The 24808-nt window shown below is 50.8% G+C and overlaps 2 protein-coding genes across 2 annotated transcripts; both read right to left on the minus strand.

Annotated features, from left to right (window-relative positions):
- Nucleotides 1-3331: 3331 nt before the first annotated feature.
- Ly6d (lymphocyte antigen 6 family member D) lies at nucleotides 3332-4870 on the minus strand. The gene is made up of 3 exons (XM_031357792.1): nucleotides 4759-4870; nucleotides 4002-4100; nucleotides 3332-3854 (listed from the first exon to the last, which is right to left on the minus strand). Exons 1-3 carry the CDS (start codon nucleotides 4808-4810, stop codon nucleotides 3622-3624), a joined length of 384 nt encoding a protein of 127 aa, XP_031213652.1. The 5' UTR covers nucleotides 4811-4870; the 3' UTR covers nucleotides 3332-3621.
- Nucleotides 4871-14111: 9241 nt separating this feature from the next.
- LOC116082422 (secreted Ly-6/uPAR domain-containing protein 2-like) lies at nucleotides 14112-20910 on the minus strand. The gene is made up of 3 exons (XM_031359328.1): nucleotides 20859-20910; nucleotides 17265-17363; nucleotides 14112-14323 (listed from the first exon to the last, which is right to left on the minus strand). Exons 1-3 carry the CDS (start codon nucleotides 20908-20910, stop codon nucleotides 14112-14114), a joined length of 363 nt encoding a protein of 120 aa, XP_031215188.1.
- Nucleotides 20911-24808: the final 3898 nt, after the last annotated feature.

A 24808-nucleotide genomic window follows, 5' to 3' on the forward strand; every position in this document is an offset into this window, starting at 1 on the left:
GGATGATGTTTGGAGAGATACCAGAACTTCTGTACTTGAGAAAGCAAAGCAGGTTCTGTTGCTCAGAAAATAAATACCTAAAAGCTGGGAGAAGTGGTGTCTGCCTGAAGCCACAGTTCTGGGAAGTGCAGCCTGGGGGATCACTGGGGCTCCCTAATCAGCCAGTCCTGCCAAATCTTCAGGCTCCACTTTTCAGTGAACCACCTTAAGTCAAAAACACATATGGTAGAGAGTGGTAGGGGAGATACTCAGCATCAGCCTCTGGTCTACACACACACACACACACACACACACATGCACGCATGCACACAAATGCACACACATGCATACATATATACTAAAAGCAAAAAATAAGGGGGGAGGCAGGGAAAGAAATCAGTGAAATAGAAAATTCAAAACAGTAAGAGAATTGGTCGATTTGAAAGCCAGTTCTATGAGCATGCCCAGAAGGGCCACCAGCCCCCTTTTGTCTATGGCTAGATCAGAGAAAGGGCTTGCCAGAAGCCAGACCCAGGCGAATGACTAGGAGAACAGTCAACAGGTAGTCTTTATGTTCTTTGTGAGAAATGGGCTATTAGTCTGAGCTGCCAGTGAAACTATAGGTCACACCCATTGGGATGGCAAGGACAACAGACGCTCTGGGTAGGCTGGCCCTCTTAGAAGACATGATCAGTTGGTTTTTGAAGTCCCTTCCTGATCTTTGGAAGTTGTGTTTGGTTTCAGGGCGAGTCTTTTACTAAAGCAAAAGGAACAGTGTCTCTCCCTGTCTTAGATGGGTCAGAGACCCACCCTGACCTTTTTTGTGGCTGTTGGGTGCCTTCCTGCAGCTTCCTATAGCTAAGATCACCACTGGGAGCCTTTTGTTGGGCTTGGGCTCCTGTAGGAGGAACCCCAGAAGTGAGGGACAGGACTGCCAGCTTCCCACTGACCCCAGGCTCTATCCATGCACACACAAGGTTGTGTGTTGCTGGAGGGAGCTCCCAGCTTTGCAGATCCTGCCAAAGACTGCTTAGCTTGCTCAGTGGGAGGGTGTGTGAAGTTAAGGCTGGGTCTAGGAGTATCAGATAAGCTGTCCACTGGGATCATACAGGGGACGCCAGAGCTGGGTTTGAGATGCCTGTAAACTTCAGGTGAGAAGACAGAGCTGGACTGGGAGATTCGGCTGTTCTGTGGCCTCTTGCCAGCCACAGATGCTGTTGTGTTCCATGGGAACCCCAATTTATTTAAAGATTTTTTTTTTATATATTTATGACTATACTGTTGCTGTCTTCAGACAGATCAAAGAAGGCATCAAATCCCATTACAGATGGACCATGTTGGACCATGTGGTTGCTAGGAATTGAACTCAGGGCCTCTGGAAGAGCCTCTTAAGCGCTGAGCCATCTTTCCAGCCTCCTTGAGTCCACTCTTTGATGGTGGCTATGCAACTTTTCCCTACTAATTGAAACATGGAGGAGGTTAGGCTTGTTGAGACTCTGGAAATACAGGGGGTTTACAAGGCTCGAGAGGTAAATAAATCCCCTAAGCCTCAGGACACCCCGAAGCTCACACGATTCATCATCTCCAGTCTCCCAGGCTTCTTTCTGTAGGCAGAAGACAAGAGACTCTCTATAAGGACATACCTTTCATGAGCTGCCTCCCAAGCTGGGGTGGGAGTATTAGTGATACAGCTACCTTTGAGTCACCCATGTCTGTAAGTATCCATTCACACATACTCCTTTATGTAGCCTCCACGGACCTGGGCGGCTTGTTCTTTTGCCATCAGTGCCATGTCTGGGGTTCATGTCTCACCAGAAAAAGATACACAACAGTTATCAGCTGTGGCAAGCCATCGTAGACCCTGCTGGTGACACTGGCTCTTCCCTCTATCCTGGAGCTAAAGTGGTCCCTGGGCTTCCTGTCTCCAGGGAGCTGTCACTAGCATCCCTATGCCTGGCCTGATAGGGGGACACTTAGGAGTCTGCCTGCCTCTGCCTCCCAAGTGCTGGGATTAAAGACGTGCGCAATCACCGCCCGGCTGCAGGTGGCTTTCTATACCCAGAATACTTTGGAGAACCTGCAGTGAGGAACAGGAAGTGTTGCAGATGGAATATGGATAGCCTGACAAAGAACTCCCCCCCTCCCGCCCCCCGCGAAGGTGTCTTCAGCTGCTTGACTCTGCTGACCACTAGGGGGCGCACCAGCACCAGGCTTGACCCTCAGCTCCAGGAATGGCAGTCCCAGGGAACAGCCACTACACAGCAGCCAAGGTAGGGTGCCTCCCATGGCTCTTGGAAAGTTTCCTAATTTCTTGGGTTGGGGCATGCTCCTTCTTGCCTTTCCCTCCATCTCTCTTGCTCATGGTAGATGAACATCCTACAGTGTCTGGTAGACAGGGTGGTGGTTCTAGAGCAGACCAGCTCCCATTACAGGTAGTGGTGGCTGGGTGTGGGAGTCTGTGTAAAATCTCTCGGGCTCAGCAGATCTAGTCAGCACCTTGCTCCAAGTGAGGACCTGGAGGGGCCCAGAAAAGGAGACTCACTGGGCAGAGGTAACAGGGCTCACCCCAGACCAGGCAGTTGTTTACCTAGACATTGAGGATCAGTGGCTTAGGGAGTTTGGATCATACACCACTCCTCACAGCCCTTTTTTTTTTTTTTTTTGGAAGCAGGTTTAGTATGATTTAAGGTTCAGGGTGGAGGTGCATAAAGAGAAGAGGGGCCCTCACTATACCTCTGTCACCTGCAAAGTAACATTCGTGGGCCTGCAGGATTGTAGCTACAGTGGAATGGGCTACCCTGCTTCACAGCAAGGAGGTCTGCATGTTTGGGTATCCGTTGAATACCTCTCCCTCATCCAACCACACAGTCCCCATTCGGGAAACTACACAAATCCTAGTAGCACCCAGGGGCCTAGGCAGCAGCAGGAACCCATTTCATGGGAAAGCAAGCAGTGGGCCTAGAAAGACAGTCTCTAGGGCTGTGCTCGGCTTCAGCCCCTTCTAGCCTGCATCTAGTTAGCGTGTACTGAGTCACACCACCAACACACACAACTGGAAGAGTCCCTAAGGAATGAGGGAGGTCATCCTGGTAGCTGGGCTCACCTTAGACCTTGGCTATGTGCAGTGCCCTCGAAACTCTATGAGGAACATTGGGGAAACAAAACCTCAGGGATGAGGCCTGGGTACACTGTCCTTCCTCCCCACATGAGACTCGGAGAGAGCTTGCCCCATCTAGGATGGAGATGCCTTCCAAGCCAGGTGCCAGGTGCTACTGCATGCTGCCGAGGCTTGTCCAGGGTAACATGTATCAGAAGGCCTACTGGTCCTAGTTACCACTCCACACAGCCACAGTATTGTTGGATCATTTATTTCCAAGTAGAGGTTCAAGTAGAAAAATAAATGGAACAAGTACAAAATCAGAGGAGATGGAGCATGTCTGTCCCCCATCTTCCATACTGGGGTGCAGGCCACATCTTCCTGGCCTGGGGAAGGCACTGTGCTATATATGCCATCCACTCTTGGTGCCCACCAGGACCCAGCCCCAGTCCTGAAGGGCATCCCCCAGCCTTAGCATCTGATGCTTCCATCATGGTCAAGGATGGGCTATGGGGACTAAAAGGGAAGGGGCAAGGAAAATTCCATTACAGGATGAAAGCCATAACAGCAAGAAGGCCGAGGCTCGTTGCCAGGCCCAGGGTGACTCTGCTGAGTAGGGCCCGTCCAGGTGCAGCGCTGGACAGTCTGTTGTTGCACAGGTCACTCTGGCAGCATTGTGTGACCTCGGAACCACTGCTGACCTGGCCCTGCTGGCTGTAGTCGGAGGTGCATGTGTTTGCACACTCTTTCCTCACCAGGTTCCCATTCAGAGGCTCCACTGCACACAGGAGGGAAAAGGGCATCAGGCCTGGCCCCCACAGAACATCATCCATTCTTGACCACCACTATCATCATGACTGGTCCCGCCCCAGGATCAAGCCAAGGGCTGATCTCTTGACTCCAAAGGACTTGGACTGCCACTCACCTGTGGTGACGGTTTTGCAGAAGTAGGAGTTGCCTGAACAGACCTGAGGGTTCAAACAGTTGGTACTGCTGGTGCATACATGACATTGAAGTGCCCAGGCTGAAGGATGAGGGTTAAAGTCAGTCTTTGCCACAACAGAGCCTTCGGAATTTGTCAACCCACCCCACTCCTGCCCTAGACGCCACAAAGCTTGTGTCTGTATTTAGCCCAGAGGGTGTCTAGCTATCTCTTGAAGCCCTAGAGAGGATTTTCTAACCAGTGCCATCCCTGGTCAGAGGTGAGGAAGCAGAGAGAGTGCAGAGCAGAGAGAGGACTTTTCAAGGACCTCAGGATATTCCTGGCCTTTGCTAAGCTTCCCCGACCCCAAAGGTCTGAGTTCTGAAGAACCTGGAGAAAGAGTGGCTTGACCACCCTAGTGTTGCCCAGGACAGATAAGAGGTGGCAGAGGCAGTAAAGGAAACCTCTCAAGATATCTGCAGCTCTCCTGTCTCTCAAAACGCCCCTTTTCTAAGAGTTGGCGCTAAAATTGCCTGATTCTGAAATAGTGTGTTTTTAAGATCCGGTGAGTTAAGATGTTAGACTTATTTGTTTTAAATTTTAAGAGACAAGCGTCCCTCAACATAAGTATTCTCTGAGCCTGAATTCCAGCTTCCCTCATTTGATGCCATCCTGTCAAGCTCAGCCTGCCTAGGGCTGAGTGTCTAGTATCCAGATGAAGATACCCATCCCTTTCCAGCCCCCAGGTGCAGTCTCTCACCTGGGCTAGTGGCCACAGCCAAGGCAAGGAGGACGAGTAGAGCTGTCTTCATCCTAAACACCGTCTGGAAGCAGTGGGGGCCCTTTCTCTCCCCAGATCTTATAGATGGGGCAGGAGCTGTGGGAGGAGTGAGGGCAGGTCAGATAGCACCATGCAAACCAGGCCCACCACACCCTTCCTGGCCCCATGCCCAACAGCCCAGAACAAGCCTGGTTTCTGCCACCTGGAGGGACTGAAGTTCCTGGTTCCCTCAGCCTGAAGCCTCCCTGAGCAGGGTTGGCTGTGGACAGAAGCCTGGCAGATCATTCCGGTTCTTGCTCCAGACACTGGATGCTGCTGAGTCTCCATCCCTCCTGCTGTTGTCTCTGCCATTCTCTATGGGTCTCCGTTTCCTTGTGGATTGCATGCCGGTACCTGGGTCACCTTGTCTTTGCCTTTCCATTTCTGTCTATTACTCTCAGCATCCAATCACCACTGGGTAACTCCTTCAGTCGTAGCTTACGCTGGATGTCTCCATACCCCCGATACTCACAGGTTGGGAACTTACCTTCCTCTACTCTGGGTTACACGCTTGGTTGACCAGTGGAGCCTTAGATCAAGGAACCAACCCCCGGGGAAACAAATGGTCCTTGCTGATGATGTGGAGGTGACTGTGGGGTCAGGGGAGAGAGAAGTAAGAGTCTCTGTGTGTGGCGGGTATGGCCAGGTTAGGACTATGAAGATCCCAGACCATGGGAGCTTGGCCATCTCAGGAAACTGGGTAGGGACGGGGTAGGGCAGGGTCACCTGAGGAGCAACAAGCTCTGGAGGCTTCTCATTGCTGGGCAGATGCAAGTTTCCTCTACTCACTCCTTGCCTCCTTCCTCTGCTTGGGCCTCAGGCCCCATTTCCATTAAGCCCTCACTCCATCCCTCACATGATGGTAATGAGGACGCTGCCATTCTCCCACCTTGTAACTATTGCTTGTGTCTCTGCCTTGTTCATCTGTGTCTGAGAGCTCCTCTGGCTGACCTCAGAATCCAGGACCCCAGGCAGGTGCTGATGAAGATCTCTGTTATGGCCCTGAGCCCCACTTATGTTCTCTTTGCATGAATAAGAGACATTATTTGCCCTATGATTCTAGTTCTTAGTGGAAGGGTAACCAACCCCTAGCTGCTGATTCTGCCTACTCATCTGGGGGTAGACTGGGTGGGTCCTATAGAATCCTCCTTCTGCTCCTGTTCCGGAGATTCAGATTATCAGCGGTGGGCTAGGCACAGACATAGATCAGTCTTAGACCTGTCCCACTACTATCCCTGAAAAGTGGATGGACAAGCACCAAAGATGGGCAGGTCAGAAACTGCCTCAGGTGTGCTTGACCTGGGCCAGGCTGAGATTCCTGGAGCCCTATAGACCTTTGGACAAACCAGATATGGGTTCAAGACCCTCAGCCTCTCCTCTCTGATTTTCTCTGGGCTAGCTGGCTCCTGAGTTGCACCAAGTAAAATAAAGCTATGGCTACTTGCTGGGGTCAGAGGACAAGTGTCCTCAGAACTTCCATGTGGTTCTTCTTGAAGTCGTTTTTGGACTTGGCAGGACCTGGAATCTGGAGGTGGCTTGGATAACCCTGGAGAAGGCCCATCTCTGTCCCATGCCTTCCCCTGTTTTGCTAGGTAATACCTGGCTCCCTGGGATTTGCTTACCACAGCTGGAATGCCACAGGAAAGGCCTGAAATTCAGGGTCCTCACTTCCTTGGAAAGGCCCACCCAGTGCCAGCACCCCTTCCCTAAATACATCAGACATAGTGAGAATGGGTGGGCAGAAGGATAGGAGGGTGATTCCAAGCCTTGGGAACAGAACTTGGGTCTCCATGACAAGGCGGTGACAGAGGAGTTAGCAAATGAGTCATTGGGAAACAGCTGGAAAAACAGGTTGGAGCTTCTCTTGGGCTCAGTGGAGTTCTGGGGTCTGGGAATAAAGGACAGAAAAGAAGTGGGGGTCTGGGCCCGAGACTGAGAACAATGTGCAAGAGGCTTTACGCTCACATCTCGGGTAAGAGGAGGTATCTTCATGCTTGCTTGCTCCCAGGGACCTCAGGCTTCATGATAGCCATAGATATTGGATCTGGAGGTCCTAGGTGAGGTCGGCATCCATGGTGAGGAGGGTCTTTGTCCTTGCTAGGAGGATGTGTCAACTGCCTATCCCCAGCTGGGTTCTACAGAAGTATAAAACAGCCACATATTAAGTTTGCCATTAAAAGATTGTGAGATTCTGGTGGCAGGAGCTCTTTTGGGTATTGAGGCAGTCAAAAAGGGTCCTGTTAGAGGTGGCCAGGCTGGAACTTAGAGGCAGTTCCAGATGGAATGGGCACAGGAGCCATCAATTCCCTTGTGTCTGCCTTCTGTACCCCCTTCATGCCAGAGCCACTGCTTTGAGAAGATGGGCTGTCTCTGTCCTGAGTTATAGCTCCTGGGTCTGGGGCTGAGATCTAATTTCCACCTTGGAGATGCTGGCAGAAGAATATTGCCCAGGAAGTGGGATGAGTGGAACACAGGGCAGGGAACGCTATTGTCTGCACCTCGGACTTGGCCGTTCCCTAACCTCAGCAGGCTGGCCAGGAAGTTGAGAGACAAGCCTGGACTTCTGTCTGGGGCAGAGGTTACACTGTTTCTCCCCCTTGTGTTCATGACTGTGACACAGAGACAAGAGCCTTGTGAGTGGCTCAGAGGGAAGGCATATGGGTGAAAGAAAGTGCAACAGAACACCACAGCCCTTCTGTAAGTACAGCCCAGGACCCTTTCCTGGCCTGGAGAGGACACTCAGTAGACAGATCAGATCCCTAGGCTGAAGGTATTTAAACACCTTAGGGTGTAAGGTGTAGACACACTTCAGGATCCCCCAAAGCCACCCTGTACTTCAAAGCACTTCATTCATTCATTTATTCACTCATAATACTTTATAAGGACCTGCTGTACTCTAGTCACTACTTGTATAAGGGACACTGAGGGAGGAGAGAGGCAGGGCAGAGTCCTGTGCCACAGACTAGTAGGAGAAAGGGACACAGATATCATTGCTCTGTGTAGTGCATCCAACGGAGATGACAGCTAGAGACGTGGGGGGCTGGGGCACTCTAGGAGGACGTGGGGGGCTGGAGCACTCTAGGAGGACTGACCTATGTAGATCTATCTAAGCCGGGACATGAGGTTGGTGCCTATCAGCTGGTGGAGAGGACACTGGACCAGGGCCCCAGAGTCTTGGCTTCCCACGCCACACCCTAGTGCTAGCTCTTTTTCTGCAAGGCTATGTAAATGCTAGGTGAGTCAGATAACAGAATGAGGAGTGTTTCCCTGGGGCCCCTTCTGTCCTTAATCACACAGGTAGAGCCTCAGATGACACAGAGACAGGCAGAAAGAACCCTGGTCAGCATCACTCAAGAAAAGGAGCCATCACTTGGCCTTTGGACCTGGTGCTTTCCCTCCACAACCCTTTCTCCTGGCATAGGAGGAATCTTTACACAAGGAGCCACAAACCTAGACATGGGTACTACTCACTTGTCTGGTACCTGGCATAGCCTTCACACACCTTAAATTATTCTCGGAGGCCCTGGCCACCAACACCAATTCACTAGAGGTACCTTCTTTCACTATTCATCTGTCAATCATTCATCCATGAGCCATCTGTGTATTCATGTATGCATTCATTCACCCATCCATTTTCCATCATCTGTTTCCTATCTATTCATTCACCATCTATCATTCAATCACCTAACTCTGTCCATCCATCCATCTATTTATCCATCAACCCAACTATCATTCATACACTCTCCATCTTCTACCCATGCACTCAGTTGATCTATCCATTTATCAATCTTTCATTCAACTATCTCCTATTAACCACTTACTTGATAATCTACTTACCAATCCATCCATCCATCCATCCATCCTCCTACTTACTTATCTGTCCACCTGTTCACTCATCCACCTATCCTTCACCCACCTATCAAACTACCCATTTGCCCAAGCACCCATCCTCTATCCATCCACTTATCCTCCTGTGGATCTATGTATCCATCTGTCCAGTTATCTAGTCACCCTTCCACCCAGTCATCTACCACCCATCTTGTATATATACCCATCTGTCCAGCAATCCATTCATCCATCTGTCTGTCTGCCTGCCACCCATCCCATAAGTATGGTTTGCAGAGTATCATTCATGCTTATATCTCACATGGGACTACAAATGCACACAAGGTGCACACAGAGCTCAGATTTTCAGGACATTCAGTAAAGACCGCAAAATGAATTTCAAGACATCAAGTATGAACAAGACAAATAAGTTAGGACAGCAGGTGGAGTGATGGAGGCTTGCTGGGTTGAGTGGTCCAGGAAGAGCCAGTGAGCCACACTATGTTAGCAATGAGTGCAGACTTGGGATGAGTTCAGTGGTAAGATAAGTAATGTGACACCTCCCTTAGTCAGAACTCCAGGATGGGTGATTACACTGAGTGCTAGCCAGTTTCTCACCTGTGCCCTAACCCCGGGATGAGGTCTTGACGGTCCCTAATAATACTTCCAGGACCTTTAGGTGTATTCCTACCCCACCCATGAGCTCCTCCCCTATGACTCAGTGCAGACTTGCTCTCAGAGGAGTCTCATCGTGGTCTCTCCCCACCCCAGGAAAGAGCTACTTGGTCTGTAGCATCTCTGCCCTCCAGGTCTTTGTCCTTGGTCTATGACCTCCACTGATGGGATCTGGTTTTGGGAGACTTAGAAGTTACCCTAGAAGAGATTGTCAAGGATGGGAGTCAAAGTTGGCAAGACTGACGGTGGCAGCTCAGGAGCGTGTAACACATGGGTAACTTAGGGGATATGAGAGGACTTGGGGAAAACAACTCCAGTTCTACCCTAGAGGGAAAGGGGTGTCTCACCACACTGCTGCCCTATTGACCTGTCTGTCATTAGCAATACCCTTAGAGCAGGTGGCTGTCCTCACATGACAGGTGCGGGAGGCCGGGCTCTGCTCCTGCATCCTCAGGTGGTTAAGGCTGCATCAGGAGGCTCAACCAGGTGCCCTCAAGGATCCCACTTTGGCGCTGGATCCAGGGCAAGGGTGTGTCGCTCGTGAGGAGTTTGCATGATGCTGTAGTCTTCTTTGGGTGTGGGGACAGCCTCAGGACAGGGAGGAGGGTCCTAAGCTGCTCTGCCAGGGAACTCTCAAGAAGCTGTCTACACCCAGGGTTGCATAAGAGGGAGGAATGGGCAAGTCCTTGGAGTACAGAGATACATCATATAAGAGTAGAGGATACATCATATAAGAGATCAGGTCAGATGGCCAGCTGGGCAGATGCAAAGAATTAGACAGAACTTCTCACTGGCTGTCACACTGGCCTTAATGCCAGGGCTAACCTTCCATTTCTGCACTAGGACCAGCCTGGCTGCACTAGGACCAGCCTGAGCCCTGGAGAGTTCTAGTTGCTTCTTCCCCACCCTGGCTTCAGTTGAGCACCTAGGGAGCCAGTGCCTCAGCAGTCCCTTGAACGTACCAACCTCTTCCATCTACACCCTCTGCAGACCCTGGGGCTCCTACCCAGCTCTTTCTACCTCTCCACCAACACCATGACTCTCAAGCTTGAAGTCTATGGCTATGTCCCCAGCCCCATTATCTTCAAATCACTTCTTTCCTAGAGCCAATGTCTTGACCCTAGACATTGCTGGATGGTATCCCTCTTCTGTTGACCTAGTTGTTCTTAGGATCAAGCCCAATCTCCCTACCTTATCCTCCCAGCCTACCATTCATCCATTCACTCACCCACCTATCCTTTACCTACCATCCATCCTCCATCTGCTTATCCTTCTATGGATCTCTATATCCATTTGCCCAGTTATCTACTTACCCTTCCATCCATTCATTTGTCCACCCATCATCTGTATACCCATCTGTCCATCTACTTCTGTCCATCTATATCTGGCCCACTAACTTTTCATGAACCACCCAATCCAGCACAGCCCCCATCACTCCACCTGCTATCCTAACCTATTTGTTAGGACATGGGCCTTGTTCATATTTGATGTCTTGAAATTAACTTTACTCTCTTTATTGAATGGTGTCCTGAAAATCTGATCCTACCTAGACTGGCCACTCTACTTTCCTCTGCCCCCTTTTCAGGGGCTTTGCACTCTTAGCTCCTGCAGGCCCCTCAAGCCACCTCCGAGCTTTGCACGTGCTATGCCACCACTATGGGTCAGGAACCCTGGTACTTTCCCACAGCAGTCAGTATGACTCTCTCCTTGTAGGCCTCTTCCTCCCTCTGCTTTGGCAACCCCAAACATGGATTTGCAGCTTTGCTGGCAGTTAGCATCTTTTGCCACAGGGCAGGGTGAGTCTGTTGTTATTAAGGGATCCAAATGTAGCAGGAGGCTTATTTTCAGGAGGCTCCCTGAGTGTGCTGACAGCAGCTGTGTGGTCACCCTGAGAAGCAGAGAGAGCTCAGGCTGCCTTACATCATCTACCTCCCTAGGAGCTGTAAAGGTTGGTTGGAGGATGTTCTAGAAAGTTCTGTGTACAACCACTTCGTATTCTGAGATCAAGGTTTCTTAGCTTGGTGCCAACCTGTCCCCCTGCTCTGCTTGACATTGGAAAACAGAACCCTGGGTGGAAACAGTTGCAACCACACAATGGGGACTGGCCCATCTGGTTAGACTGTGGGAAAGTTGGTCAGACAGGAGAGGGCCTGAGGTTCCTGGATGGCTGCCTCACAACTCTAGGCCCTAGACCACAGGGAAGTAAGCTGACAACTCAGGGGAGTTGTACCTAAGAGATGCAGGGGCTGAGGTATGTCCAGGTTTCAAGGGCCTTAGTACCTCAGCTCATTCAGTACTCTCAGCCCTCCCCACCTTTCTTGCCCTCCGCAGTTGCAGGTATGTGATAAGGCGAGAGCCTTCTCCACTGTCCTAGCTCGATGCTCCAGAGAACCAGTGCTCCAAAAAAGTTGGCCAGTGCATGGTTCTGACTTAGGCAGTCTTTGAGGGCATGTGAAGCAGGACATGCTTGAGTCTAGACACTAAGGAGCTGTGGCCTTGTGAGGTTAGGAGGCATCTTCTGGAACTCACACACAGGGAGATAGCAAGGAGGGAACAAGAGGGTTGGTCCTGGCTCCATTGCCTGGGGTGGCAGCAGGCAAGGGAAGGGATGCTGAGTGGAGGGACAAGTACCATTCTCCCAGTAGAGGAAAACTCCATCTAGAAGGGCACTGTGCCAAGACCAGGCAGTGGAAATCATCCCTGCTAGGCAGATAAGACCCCCACTATCACTTACCTGTCCTGGATGTTTGTCTTTTTCATCTGGGAATATGAGGAACAAATATTTGCACTAGGTAAATACTGTACCTCTGAACTCTATCTTCTATCTCCAGCTTCATATGTAAAGGGTAAAGAATTAGGGACCAGTAAAAAAAAAAAAAAAAAAAAAAAAAAAAAAAAAAAAAAAAAAGGCATATCTTTTAGCCTCTGGGCAAGAAGCAGAAGGGCAGGGTGGAGACCTGGGGCTAGATAGGTAAGCTAGCAGAGCAGGCAGCTCTCACGGGCCTAGAGACAGGGAAAACTCAGAGGTACAAGCTCCAACTCTGAGCAAGCTCCTAGACTGTCCCATACAAGGCAGAGCAGGCTCTCCCAGTACTGGAGCACTGGGCAAGTATGATCATGTTAAATGTCAACTTGAAAGAATCTACACTCGCTTGGGAGATGAGATTCCAGCCATAGCCATGAAGGATTATACTGATAATATTATTTGAGGTGAGAAGACCCACTGTGGCTGGGATGCTGAATTGTAGGAGTGAAGAAAAGAAACTGACTAGGAAAGGGCTGAGAGAGGGTTCAGGAGCTAAGGGCATTGGCTGCTCATCCAGGGAAGCCTGGTTTGGATTCTAGCACCCACATGGCAGCTCACAACCATCTGTAACTCCAGTTCCAATGGATCTGACACTCTTTTCTGACCTTCCTGGGTACCAGGCACATATGTGGTACACAAATACACATGCAGAGAAAACACTAGTATGCATAAAAGAAACTGTTTTAAAAGGGAACTGGGCAGCAAGTATGTGTTTTCCTGTGTTTCTGGACTGTGGATGCAGTGTGATCGGAGGCTTCAGGTTCGGCTGCCTTGACCTCTTTACCAGGATGAACTGGACCTTCAAGGGCGAGCCAAAAATAAACTTTTTCTCCAGCCGCTTTTGTCAGAGTGTTTTATTACAGTGACAGGGAAAGACAGCAGGGGTAGAGAATAAAACTCTCCAGACATGAAGGGTTCTGGTTTTGCCCCTCAAGTAGAGCCCCCAAGGAGATGTGGCTTTGAGTGGCCTCAGAGTACTATTCAGAAAGCTGAGGGTTTGCCATGCCACCAACCCAAAAGGATGGATTTCTGGGGACCCGGGGCACTGTGACAGATGTGAGCAACTCATCAGTAGCAGCACCAGGGACCTCATAGCTTGGAAGAGCTGTCAGGGGACCCTTGTAAGTTGAGGCGTGGCAGAAGTCTGTTTTCTCTGTTTTGGCCAATGGGACCCAGTACAGACACAGGAGGCCTGAGTTCAAGTTAGAGGCATTGCTCTCACACCTGGGTTTATTAGTGCATTAAGAATTCCACTTGGCCCTGTCTCATGTCCACCTGCCTGTCTCTGGGGATGAGGTTTGACCAAGAACCAGAAATTCTCAAGATCCAACACTTCAGACCAAGCCGACTTGCACATTTATTCTTCTCCTAGGACAGCATCGTGGTAGGGTTGGCAAGATAGTGTCACCAGGGAGACAAAGCAGAGTTCTCCATGCCCAGGGAGGATGGATACCCATTCCAATGCCTGACAGGAAGTCCAAGGTGAACTGCCTTACCCTGCCCACAATACACACATACATGCACAATGGGAAGTCATGGGATCTTTTAAAAGCTGATGTTCAGTTAGACCTAGTGTCCAGACCTTACAATCATGTCATATGCCCGGGTCCCTTCACACATAGAAGAGGCCCAGGGATCTAGATGGTCATATATAGCATCCTTTCAGGCAAGGACAGGGTAGTATGGGGGAAACATCAGCTCTTCTTACTGAAGCACTCCCAGAACTCTGAAGGTCTCATAGAGGTGAGGATCTTAGGGAGGTGTGCCCTTGTGCCCTGTTGGAGGATTTCCTGAGGCAGGAGAGCTAGGCTCTGGGGCAGGAGTCTTTGGGGACAGGTGTCATTTACTTCCTTTCTGTGAGAGAAGGGAAGACTGAATGTGTCTTGGGGTTAATGATGAGAGGGAGTAACAGCCTGGGCCGGGTGGGGTAGGATGCTGCTGAGGCTGCAGACAGATCCCCGATGATATGGAAAGGCCACCCAGGCCTTCACCAGGCAGCTCGAAGCAGTGCCCACAGTAGGCTGATAGAGGCGCTGGCCCATATAGCCCCAAGGCTGCCAGTCAGACCTGAGGCAGCACTGCGGTTGCACTGGCTCCCCTGACAGCAGGAGACAGAGAGGGCACGGCCATCGGAAGACACGGTGCTGTTGGGGCAGGTTGGGGCGCAGGACTTCATGACCAGGATGCCACCAGGGTTGGCTGTGGAAACAGGAGGAATGGCCATGGGTATTGTCCCCCATAGTACCCGCAGCTGTCACCACCCTGCTAGCTCTCAGGAAACCTGCAGCCTGGGGACCACGTGTTTTGAGGTAATTCCTGGGTCTCTGAATGTTTGAGGTGGCAGCTTGGCAGCATCCCAAAGACCCTCGTGATTGGGTGTCCTTCCTCAGTACCTGTGGGGATGTGTCTTCTTCATGATGGCCTTTGTGACATCTGAGGCCAAGGACTAAATCGAAGACCCCTCTCTGTCTCTGGGTACCTCAGTTTCCTCTATTTTCCCTTTCCTGGGAGTTGATTCTCCTCTCCTCTCTTTTCTCCACCCCTTCCTTCTCTCCTCTGGGATTCAGATACCAGAAAAGAGGCTTGGGCTGCATTTAGCCCTCACACCTCTTGGGTCTGGGACACACTAGACAGGCTGAGTGACCATAAAGCTCCATGGCCTGCCTACACAGAGGCCTCCAGATCTCATGCTCTTGAGGAAAACCGAGGCTGGCTTACAAGGAGAAGGAGAGGTTGGCCCTGTTTGGGGGAGTCTCAGGAAAGACCACTGTGCAAGACTTGCTCTGTTTCGGCATGCACATGGTGGGGATGGCTTGCTTTGTCTATACACACACAGTGGGCATAGCAGGACTCCTGAGAACACTTGGTCCTAGGGAAAATAAGAACCTTCCCTTAACCTGTCCTGTTCAGAGGTTCTGGGAGATATGACCTCAGTCCCATGTATGACCTCAGGCCTGTAACCTGGAGTTGGCCCAGACACTGTGTGATGGAGGTGGGATAACTGTTTCAGAATGCTTCTATGCCTCAGTTTCCCCACCTAGAAAACAAAGAGCAAAGGTGGAACCAGTCTTTGCCTACAGCCTTCTTTAGGAAAATGAGAAAATTATGGAGAGTTTGAGAGTTGTGCTGGTGTACAGAGAGTATGGGTAACATGTTAATCGTTAGTTGGCAGTAGTTAGTGACTGAGCTCAGTGCCACTTCTGAATAGTCTTCTCCTGGCCTTGGCCACACAGGGAGCTGAGAGTCAGAGTGCATTGCAGCAGCTGCTCCTAGATGAAATAGGGCCCAAGCACCCACTTTAAGGATACACAACCTCCTCCTGGGGCAAAAGGGATGCTGGACTTCATGTCTTGCAGTAAATGTCCAGTTCTAAAGCAGGGATCTTTGCCATCCCAGATAAATCAGAAGAGAAGTAGTCTCAGTGGCTGTGTGTGAAAAACTGCTAGGAGTTATGGACACCCAGGGCACCCTTACTTGCACAGTATTTAGGGAGAGAAGGCCCTGATAATCCATCTATCCTCTCTCCCTTGAAACCCAGCAGCCAGAGGAGTCCCCTAACCCATGGGACTAATACGCAACATCTGCAGCAGACCACGAAAATCATTGCATCCCTTTTCCTCCTCTCCTTGGGGCCAGGGAGACCCTTGGCTTTCCTGTGTCACTTCACTGGATAGGGGCAGGAACAGATGCCTTTTTCTACCCACAATGGACTCTCCTACCAAAAGCTCTTGTCCTCAACCCCTGTTGCTTCTCCAGGGTACCTGGTGCCTTCTGAAAAATATGCTTGGTTGTGACCTCTGAGGACCTGGAGTACAGCAATGGCTCCATGTATCTCCGTGTTCCCACATTTAGCAGACACTCTGGGAGGTGGATGAACAGACTACAGGCCGGATAGATGCATGCTCAGCAAGGGGCCAATGCCAGAAGGGCAAGGACAGGGCAGGAGCCCTGGGATACCAGATGGAAGCTGTTGCCCAGGGATATAACTTTGGGGAACTCTGGTTCCTGGGTACCCTTGGGTTCTTATTGCTTTCCATCTTTACTTCAGCAGTGCCCCTCTGATTATATCTTTGTTAGATTTTGGCTCCTGGACAAAGATCCCATCCTCTATGCTCTTGTCTTGTGCCCTGAGTAATCGCTGGGTCTGCAGCCCACTAGGTCTTTACCTCTTGCAGCACAACTGTGTAGACAGAATGTATGCCAGAGTGTAGACAGAAGTATCACGTAGGGTCTGGGCTGGGTACTTGTGTGGCTCTACCAGGATTAGATTGTCTGCCTCTTCACAAAATAGAGATGACTCCAAGTCTGGGCTAGAAGGGCCATGTCACCACTGGGATTTGTAGAAAACTGTTCTTGTGGCCACCCAAGGCCATACTGTAAACCACCTGGCTTCCTTCCCCTCTTCTCAGAATGGGATCTTGGACGAAGCTGTCTAATGACCATAGCACCGTTCATGCTAAAGGCCTCATGTCCTAATACCAATGACAAAGAAAGGAGCCCCAAACCCTTTGAGACCTAGAGGTGACATTTGCCAGCTTAGATCTTCAGTCTGAAAAGTCTCTCAGCCTCTCTGCTAACACCCGTGCCTTCTTCTGGCACCACTTCAGACAAGTGACCCCTCCCCTAGTTATTCCAACCCCAAGCCTGAAACCCATCATAGCCCAAAATACAAGCTTTAGTCTCTAGCTAGGCCCCACTGCTCAGAAGAGAAGCAGATGGATCATGGGATATGGGAAGAAGAGAGTCTGGCCTGGGAAGTGCAGGGGACAGTACAACTGGTCAGGATTCTCAACGGTGGCCCGATTGAATTCTAGAGTCCTGGTAGGGTAGCCAGGGGCAAAGGCTATGGCTAGCTGATTGTAGACAGGGATTTGAGTGAGCAGTGAAGGTCCAGAGGGGCCTGGAATACCAGGCTGTGATGCCAATATCATCAATATTTCAACTTACATCCAACCCTCATCTCACCTAATCGTCAGCCTAGTTCAAATGGTAAACTAGAGAATGATGGTGTCCCTAGGGTCTGAAGTGGGGATACTGAGGGTTTCTGATGTGGAAGATGGAAAGAGGCCAAAGGGGGCTGGAAAGCACTTGTGTAGTGCTGGTGGAGCGAGATGGGGCCTTCATGGCCCAGGGTACTCACTGGCCCGAGTGATCACACAGTACTTGTCCGTCAAGGCGCACTCCACGAGAGACTCGCAGTTCTCGTGCCCACAGCACACATGGCAGTGCAGGGCCCGGGCTGGGGGGAAGCACAGGCCATCAGTCTGGGCTGGGGCTGGGGCTAAGTGCCCAGCCACCTGCCTAGTGGCCCACTCAAAGTCATACTCTCTGATCCTCCTCTCCCCTCCAGGAGTTCCCCAAGTCCTCTGGGCGTGTCTGAGAAGCTAGGACCTTCATGGTAGTGATTCTGATGTGTTCCTCCCTGTATCCCCTCTGGCCCTGTGTAAGTCAGTATCAAAGTGTCAGCTTGAGTTACAGGAAGGTACCCTCAGGCTAGACTCAGAGGTTTCCTGCCTAAAGCTTCTCTGGCACCTATGAACTCCCACAGTTATCTGCCTCTCTGCTCTGTGTTTATCTCTCTGTCAAGGAGTCTGAAAACATTAGTGCATATAGGAGGGCTTTATCAGCTAAATGAGGGCAGGGCAGGATCAGATGGGCAGGTAGATGTTTGTATGTATATACATATGAGTGAGTGGGCGGATGGATGAAAGATGGATACATGGATAGGTGGGTGGGAGAATGGGTGAATGGATAGATAGATGGGAACATGTATGTATGGTTGGATGAGTGGACAGATGGATAGGTAGAAAGATAGATGGGTTGAAGCATGGATGCCTAGACGGGCAAATGAATGGGTAGATGGATGTGTGTGGGGGTGGATGGATGGATGGATGGATGAATGGATGGATGGGTGGGTGGGTGGATGGATGGGTGGACAGATGGGTGGATGGATGGGTAGGTGGATGGATGGGTAGGTGGATAGGTGGGTGAGTGGGTGGATGGATGGATGGATGAGTGGATGGGTAGATAGATGGGTGGGTGGATGGATAGGTGAGTGAGTGGGTGAATTGATGGATGGATGAGTGGATGGGTAGATGAATGGGTAGGTGGGTGGATAGGTAAGTGTATGGTTATAATGGTTAGATGGATAGATGAGTGAGTGGATGCATGTATGAGCAGATGAGCAGAAGAATAGGCCAGACAGATGAATAGATGGGTAGTGAAAGGATGTATGGATGGATGGGTATGTAGGTGAGTGGGAAGATGGGTTCATAGATAGATGGATATTAAGATGAATACATGGGTAGATGGATGGGTAGGTGCATGAACAGAGGGATAGGTGGTGTATGGCAGAAGAAAGGGAGTATCAGGAAGAAATATAGAACCTCTAATTCTTATGACCTCTAATGTGATCCATGGCATTCTCACTTACAATGTAGGATTAGTAGTGTTCTTGGTCTTTTGAGATGATAAAATGACAGAATTCATAGTATACATGGCTCCTGTCCTTTATTTCCTTGGCAGAGGACTGAAAGGAGCTTTCAGGGCTTGGACAGTTGCCTTCCTAGAGACAGATGGCTTCCTAACCAGGACAAGCTAGCAGCAACAACTTTTTGTGTCTCTAAGCATCAGTAGGTACTTAGAGCTGTTCATCTGCAGGGAAGGAAACAGCCTGAGACTGCCCCATTCTGCCCAAGGCCTGTTGGTGGTCCTCACCTCTAAGCCGAAGACAGAGGCTTCAGTGAAACTCGGCCAGTGCTAGGGAGCTGGACAGATTCCTGAGGTGGGTAGCTCCAGATGTTGTGACTTCAGCCACAGCTCCCAACCAGAAGAAAAATGACAAGAGGCCCCCGGCAAGAGAACACAGGCTAGCTAGGCATGGCTGACTCATTGGGTCATAAGTGTGGCTTGGGCAGAAGGCACAGCGATTACTCCATGGTGACTTCTGCTGAGAGGCAATATGGTGTGTGAGAGGGCACAATAACCTGGGAAGCCCCACACCTGAGCCCACATGGGTGGTTGAGAACCACCCATGTATGGTTGAGAACAGCTGCATTGGCCAATGATGCTGAACTGCAGAGCCAAGGCCAGCTTGGAGGGTTGCAAGGACCCCTCCCTCAGCTGCGACAAGACAGCTGGTACAAAGGCTGAGCTGCTGGGAAAGATGTCTTTGTGCCCAGGCCTTGGGAGGGGTGTCCTGTAAGGAGTGTCCTGTAGGAGTTTCACTTATGGGTTTTGAATAGCAGGTGTGTCCTGTAGAAATGTCTTAGAGGGAAGTGTCCTGTAGGGGTTTCTCTGTAAGAGTGTCGGGTAACAGGTGTCCTAACAATGCACACCTACTTAGACCTTGTCAATTTTACCTGTGGAATTAGATGACTATACCTCCCACATAAGTCATCAGTACTGAAGCTGTGGAGGCCCTGTGCTGAGAGTTGGGAGGGGTCCGTGGCACTCTTTTCTGGGATAAGAGATATACAACGAGCAAATGGCTTCTTCATTGGGAATGTCTCCTGGCTATGATCTCTCACCCCATACAGTACCTCTGCATACTAGTCCCCAGTCCTGTTTGGTTGGGGAGACACTCCTTGGTTATTCTAGGCAAGGACCTCATAGAATCCAAATTTCCTCATTGTGGTCCCCAGAGACCTTTTCCCCTGGGAGCTGGTGAGAGTTCCCAGGCTGCCCTCCTTAAGCTTTCAGAGCCCCAATGAGTTCCCAGGAGGTACTGTCCTGAAGGAATGCTATAAGGTCAATCAACCTTCCAGGAAAGCTGAGCCTTGAGGACAAAAGTGTCCCAGCCAGCCAGTGTCCCCACCTTCTGACTCAGACCTCTCACCCTCCTTGCCTGTAGTTACTTCCTGCCTCCAGGGCTGATGCTCCCTGTTCAATGGCTGTCCCTGGTCTGATGCTCCCAGGTATCTTCCTGTCTGCATTTCCTAAATGATGCTCCCAACCTAGTCCTGACCCCCTCCCTGTTCCCCAGGCCAGCCCCCAGCCCTTGGAGTCTCCAGTGTCTCTCCACCTGCCTTTCTACCCTCCTACATGTGCATCTGATGGCTAGACTGCTTCCCAGGCCCTCTTCTTTTCCTTCCACCCCCTCCTCACACTCGGGGGAAGTTGATGGGGCTAATTATCCTGGAGATGATAATTATTCCACTGATAATCACAGGCTGAAGTACATCCTTCCCACCTCCGGCCTCATTTCTGTCCCTAAACCAGGTCATCAGAGTCAGGGCAGAATGGCCGGAGGGGTTGACCCATACAGTCTGCCCTGTTGATGTCCTTCCTTCCTTCCCTCCTTGCTTCCTCCCTCCCTCCTTCCCTCCCTCCCTCCCTTTTTAACACAAAGAGTCCAACATTCCAGGAGTGCCTCATCCTGAGAAGAGGTGGGAAGAGTGGGCCATTCTTGCTAAATCCCAGGACCCAGTGCTCACAAGTGGTACCCAGGATACCCCTTCCTGCCCCTCTGTCCTCTCACACTAATTTTTACACCCCCCCCCAACATACACAAACAGCCAGGAAGGTACCACATACTATCTAGAAGGAACAGGCTTCCCAATCTAGCTAGGCAGGGGGTCATCATAGATGACTCTTCCTCATCCCCTGCAGCCTCCTTACCAGTCCAGTGCCTTAAACGGTACCCTCTCTGTCAGCTCCAAAGCCCAACCAGACTCCTGAACCCTTGCTAGAGACCATCTGCCTCCCCTCAAACCAGGTGTAGCCAGCGCCTTACCCAGAGAAGCACACACAACAGCCAGCAGCAACAGCACCAGGAGGGGCCTCATCATGGATGTCCACCAGCAACTGGGAGCCACCAGGGAGAGGGTGCCTTTATAAGGCCACGGGGCACGTGGGAAACCTGGTAATTTGTCTGGAGGATGAGCTTGGGGCAGCAGGGCTGGCCTGACTCATGTCACCCAGGCTCCCTCAGCTCACCTCCAAGGTGCCCTTTGGCCTGCCCTTTGGTCCTGAGTCTCCCCTTCTGGTTACCAAGACCCCGGAGACACTCAGGAGAAGGAAGGGGGTCTACAGCGACAGTGCCATCTTGTAGTCTGAGAAGAATGTAGTTCGCCCTTGAGGGTCTGAAGACTGGCTCTCCTGAGAATCACAGCCCCCAGCCCTCTCTGTGTTCTCCATTACGTTAGAGAGATAGCAAACCCGATGTAATGGGAGAAGCTAGCTCCTTCAATCTGAGTGTGCACAGCATGGCTGAGAACCAGGTGGAAAGGCCAATTCTAACTTGGAGGTCAGGACTGAGGCTCTGCCTACTTAGAGACTGATCTGGAGCAGAGAAGCTCATCAGGGCAAAAGCTAGGTATACTGGCAGCCTGGTGTGCGTGTGTCCCATTCCCGTATCTAGCCTCCACCTTGGGAGCTGTTCAATAACCAGGGGTCCCAGGAGTGATAGGAAATGATTTGTGCTTATATTGGGGATGGGGTCTTGCTGGTGTCTGAGAGATGAGAGCTCACATCCTTACTATCTCTTGTCTCATCCTATGGCTGTCCACCTCCCTGGGCTCCCCTGGCTTTACTTGACTGTCCAAGTAGATTCTGGTTTCCTTAATCCTTAGGACAGGCCACTCCCTTTACCTTCAGACCCTCAGCCAGGGTAGCGTTGTGTCCAGAACACACACACCCTCAGGCAAATCACAACATTCTTCTTAGCCCCTACCCTGGTCTGTGCCTAGAAGGCACCCATACAGAGCCCGAGTCCCTTTCTATATGTCTTCTAGAGGCCTAGAAGCCTAAGGGCTCTTCTTTGTCTCCTTGAACTGGATCCAAATGCTGGGGGCCTCACTGGGCTGTGAGTGGCAAAGGGTAGTGGTCAAGGAGAGGGGGGAGGTGAGGTGGCATGACCAGAGGTGCAGGGAAATGACTTCCTCACCCCAGCACCAGGGTTGTGGAGTCAGAATCTGACTTCACTACATGTGCTCCAGGCAGCTCTGACATCTTACTTGAATGGTTTTGCAGATTCTTTAGAACCTTCATGGTTTGGGGCATATTTGTTTCTACTGAAGAGGAACTGACCTTGGTCAGGAGCATACAGAACACCCTGTGAGAGCTACGAGAATCCCATCTCTGACCACTTCCCTGTCCCAAGGGCCTTAATATGCCACTCACCAATGAGGTGGTGTTGGGAACCCCGGTGTTCCCCAGCCTCATTTCTGCTTACCCACTCCACAGACTCATTTTACCTCTGAGCTTGGGATGTCCAACATGTGGATTGTGATGATAAGTGAGCCCCAGGGCCCAGCTGCACACAGCAGCCTTCACACTCCCTGGTCTGGAGCTAGGACTCAACCCCCTGGGATACCATGAGGCTCCCTGTCAGGCCAAGGAATCTACTTGCTTAGCTTCCAGATGCTTAGCAGTGATGTAGTAGCAGAAATGATATGATGGAGATGACCTTGTGTTAGTCAGCAGTACATGGACCCTGATCATAGGCCTAGAGAAAAGAGGCAGGCTCAGGGCTGTGACCACATGCTTAATATTTCCTATGGGTGGACCCCAGGTGGGCACCTCAGAGCAGGAGGCAGGCATATCGCCTCCTGGAATGTGTCTCCATCCCTGTACCTACACAGCCACAGTCTGAGAGGCAGAGGCATGAAGAGTATGCAGAACTGGCACCACCACTGTCTGAAGCGGTGAGCCAGCTTCCCAGTATCAGTCTGGGAACCACTGATGCAGAATGCAAGCATAGGGGCTTGGGATGGTGCTTGTGTGCACATGTGTGGTGGGACCCACATTAACAGAAGTGATCCATGGTCAGATGGCAACTGGGCCAGGGGCACTTCCTGGTGAAACTGCAAGGCAGCTACACTTACAAGTCTGAGTGGAATCTTGAAAGTAGAAAATTAGCCAGGGTGACACAGAGAATAGGCCAGGACCTGATGGCTCCCAAGGACTCTGTGCTGGCAATGTAGGCTGAATCACACAGGATGCCTCTTAAGTCAATACGGCTAATTTGGAGATCTTCAGGGGCAGTGTGTCCTTTAAGGGGGAACTGATGAAGGCTGACCCTAACCAATCTCAAAGGGCTTTTAAGGAGCCAAGGTTCTGTGGCCTCCGTGGGGTGAAGTGCTACACTGTCCACCAGTGGGAAGAGGAGAGCCATAGGACCTGCTCGGGTGGAGCTGGAGTATGCTAAGGCTGTAGCTGTCTGTGATAGCCTCTTGTTAAGCTAATGAGCTACCTGAGTCCCACTCTCATGCAGCTAGTTATAGCCTAGACTCTCCTAGATGGCCCATAATTAACATATATCTTTCTAGCCTGGCATTAGCCTCTACTCCTAGATGCCAACAGGGGACAAGGCTCCCATTCCTGGGAAATGGAGGGGACACGAGGGAGCCTGGTATGGACCAACCATCTGTGCCAGATCCAAGGAGCTCAAGCCCACCTCAGAAGAATTTTGAGACCCTATCAAGAGCCCAAGACCTTTCTGTAAAACCAAGGGTCCAAGGCTGCCCCCGTATACTTTGTCTGGAGACCCTGGCTTCTTCCTACCCTTCCTCTTTGCCTTTTCCCACCTGTGCTGGGAACTTTGCCAAACAGCCACTTCATAGTGTCTGAACTCATTATATGGGAAGCAGCACAACCATCCAACCAGAGGTTCACTGCACATCCTATCTTCAAACGTCTAAACCCCTTATGTAAGATAACACAGATATTTGTATGACCCGTGGCTGCTCTGTGATTCACAATAAACCAATTCTTGCTTGCTTAGAATGGCCCATCCAGTGTAGACACTATAAAAGTTGTTATTCCTTACTAAGGGGACAGCAACAGAGAAGGTCTGGATGTACCCTCCTTGTTAAGGGGACAGCAACAGAGAAGGTCTGGATGTACCCTCCTCTAACCCCCGAAACACACTCAAGAGTTTTGGTCCAGGTGAGTTGAATACGTGGAGGTAGAGCCTGTGGAGGCAGATACTGAGGGCCAACTGCACTTTATAAACCGCAGCTCAGGCTCTTGTTGTGTGCCAATAGGTCTTCCGCCTGAAACTTGCTGATGAGCCCCAGACCTCTCTACCTCCCTTGGAGCTGCCAGAATCTCTCTCAGGCATAGCTGGCAAGCCAGTAAGGAGAAAGTGGGCACCTGAGCAGGGTGACTTTGTCTACTTAGTGAAGGACCTGGAGTTCAGTCAGTCCTAAATTCCTCTCCCTTCACAAGAGATAAACTGAGTCTGACTGAGTAAGAAATCAGAACTTGAAGTCAGGTCCCTCAGCTAGCAGGCAGGTGATGGGATTGGGGCTTGAGAAAGTGGGTTTAGGGACTCCTGTATCAAGTGCCCCACAGGAGATCCCTCTTTTTAGGAAAAGCAGGATAGCTTGGGAGCCCATGGCCTATGTTGGAATCAGTCAGCAGAAGAAGAGGAGACCTAGGCTCTTTCTCAGGGGTGAGGTAGGGTATTGAGATCTACTTACAATCAGAGATCTGGGCTAACATGCACCCACACTGCTGTGGGTATTAGATCTGTCCCAGTCTTTCCAACCCTTCTTTGTCATCTAAAAGATCAAGATCAATAATAGTCTTGATGGCAAATAGAGGGTCCTACCAGTTGGAAACCTGACAGAGAGACTGATATCTGGTCAAACATGCAGCGTACCTTCCCAGGGCTCTTGATCTCTGAAACTGCTCTGTTATGGAAAAAGTGGCTGACCTATTGGGGAGACAGAGTGGACT

Source organism: Mastomys coucha, unplaced genomic scaffold (genome assembly GCF_008632895.1).
Source record: "Mastomys coucha isolate ucsf_1 unplaced genomic scaffold, UCSF_Mcou_1 pScaffold11, whole genome shotgun sequence".
NCBI classification, from domain to species: domain Eukaryota; kingdom Metazoa; phylum Chordata; class Mammalia; order Rodentia; family Muridae; genus Mastomys; species Mastomys coucha.

Coding starts and splice junctions, on each gene's coding strand:
- LOC116082422 (XM_031359328.1), bottom strand. CDS start 20,910: ATGAGGCCCCTCCTGGTGCTGTTGCTGCTGGCTGTTGTGTGTGCTTCT. Junction 17,364..20,858: donor TGTTGTGTGTGCTTCTCTGG/GTAAGGCGCTGG, acceptor GCTTCCCCCCAG/CCCGGGCCCTGCACTGCCAT. Junction 14,324..17,264: donor CTGTGTGATCACTCGGGCCA/GTGAGTACCCTG, acceptor CTGTTTCCACAG/CCAACCCTGGTGGCATCCTG.
- Ly6d (XM_031357792.1), bottom strand. CDS start 4,810: ATGAAGACAGCTCTACTCGTCCTCCTTGCCTTGGCTGTGGCCACTAGC. Junction 4,101..4,758: donor GGCTGTGGCCACTAGCCCAG/GTGAGAGACTGC, acceptor CTCATCCTTCAG/CCTGGGCACTTCAATGTCAT. Junction 3,855..4,001: donor CTGCAAAACCGTCACCACAG/GTGAGTGGCAGT, acceptor TCCTGTGTGCAG/TGGAGCCTCTGAATGGGAAC.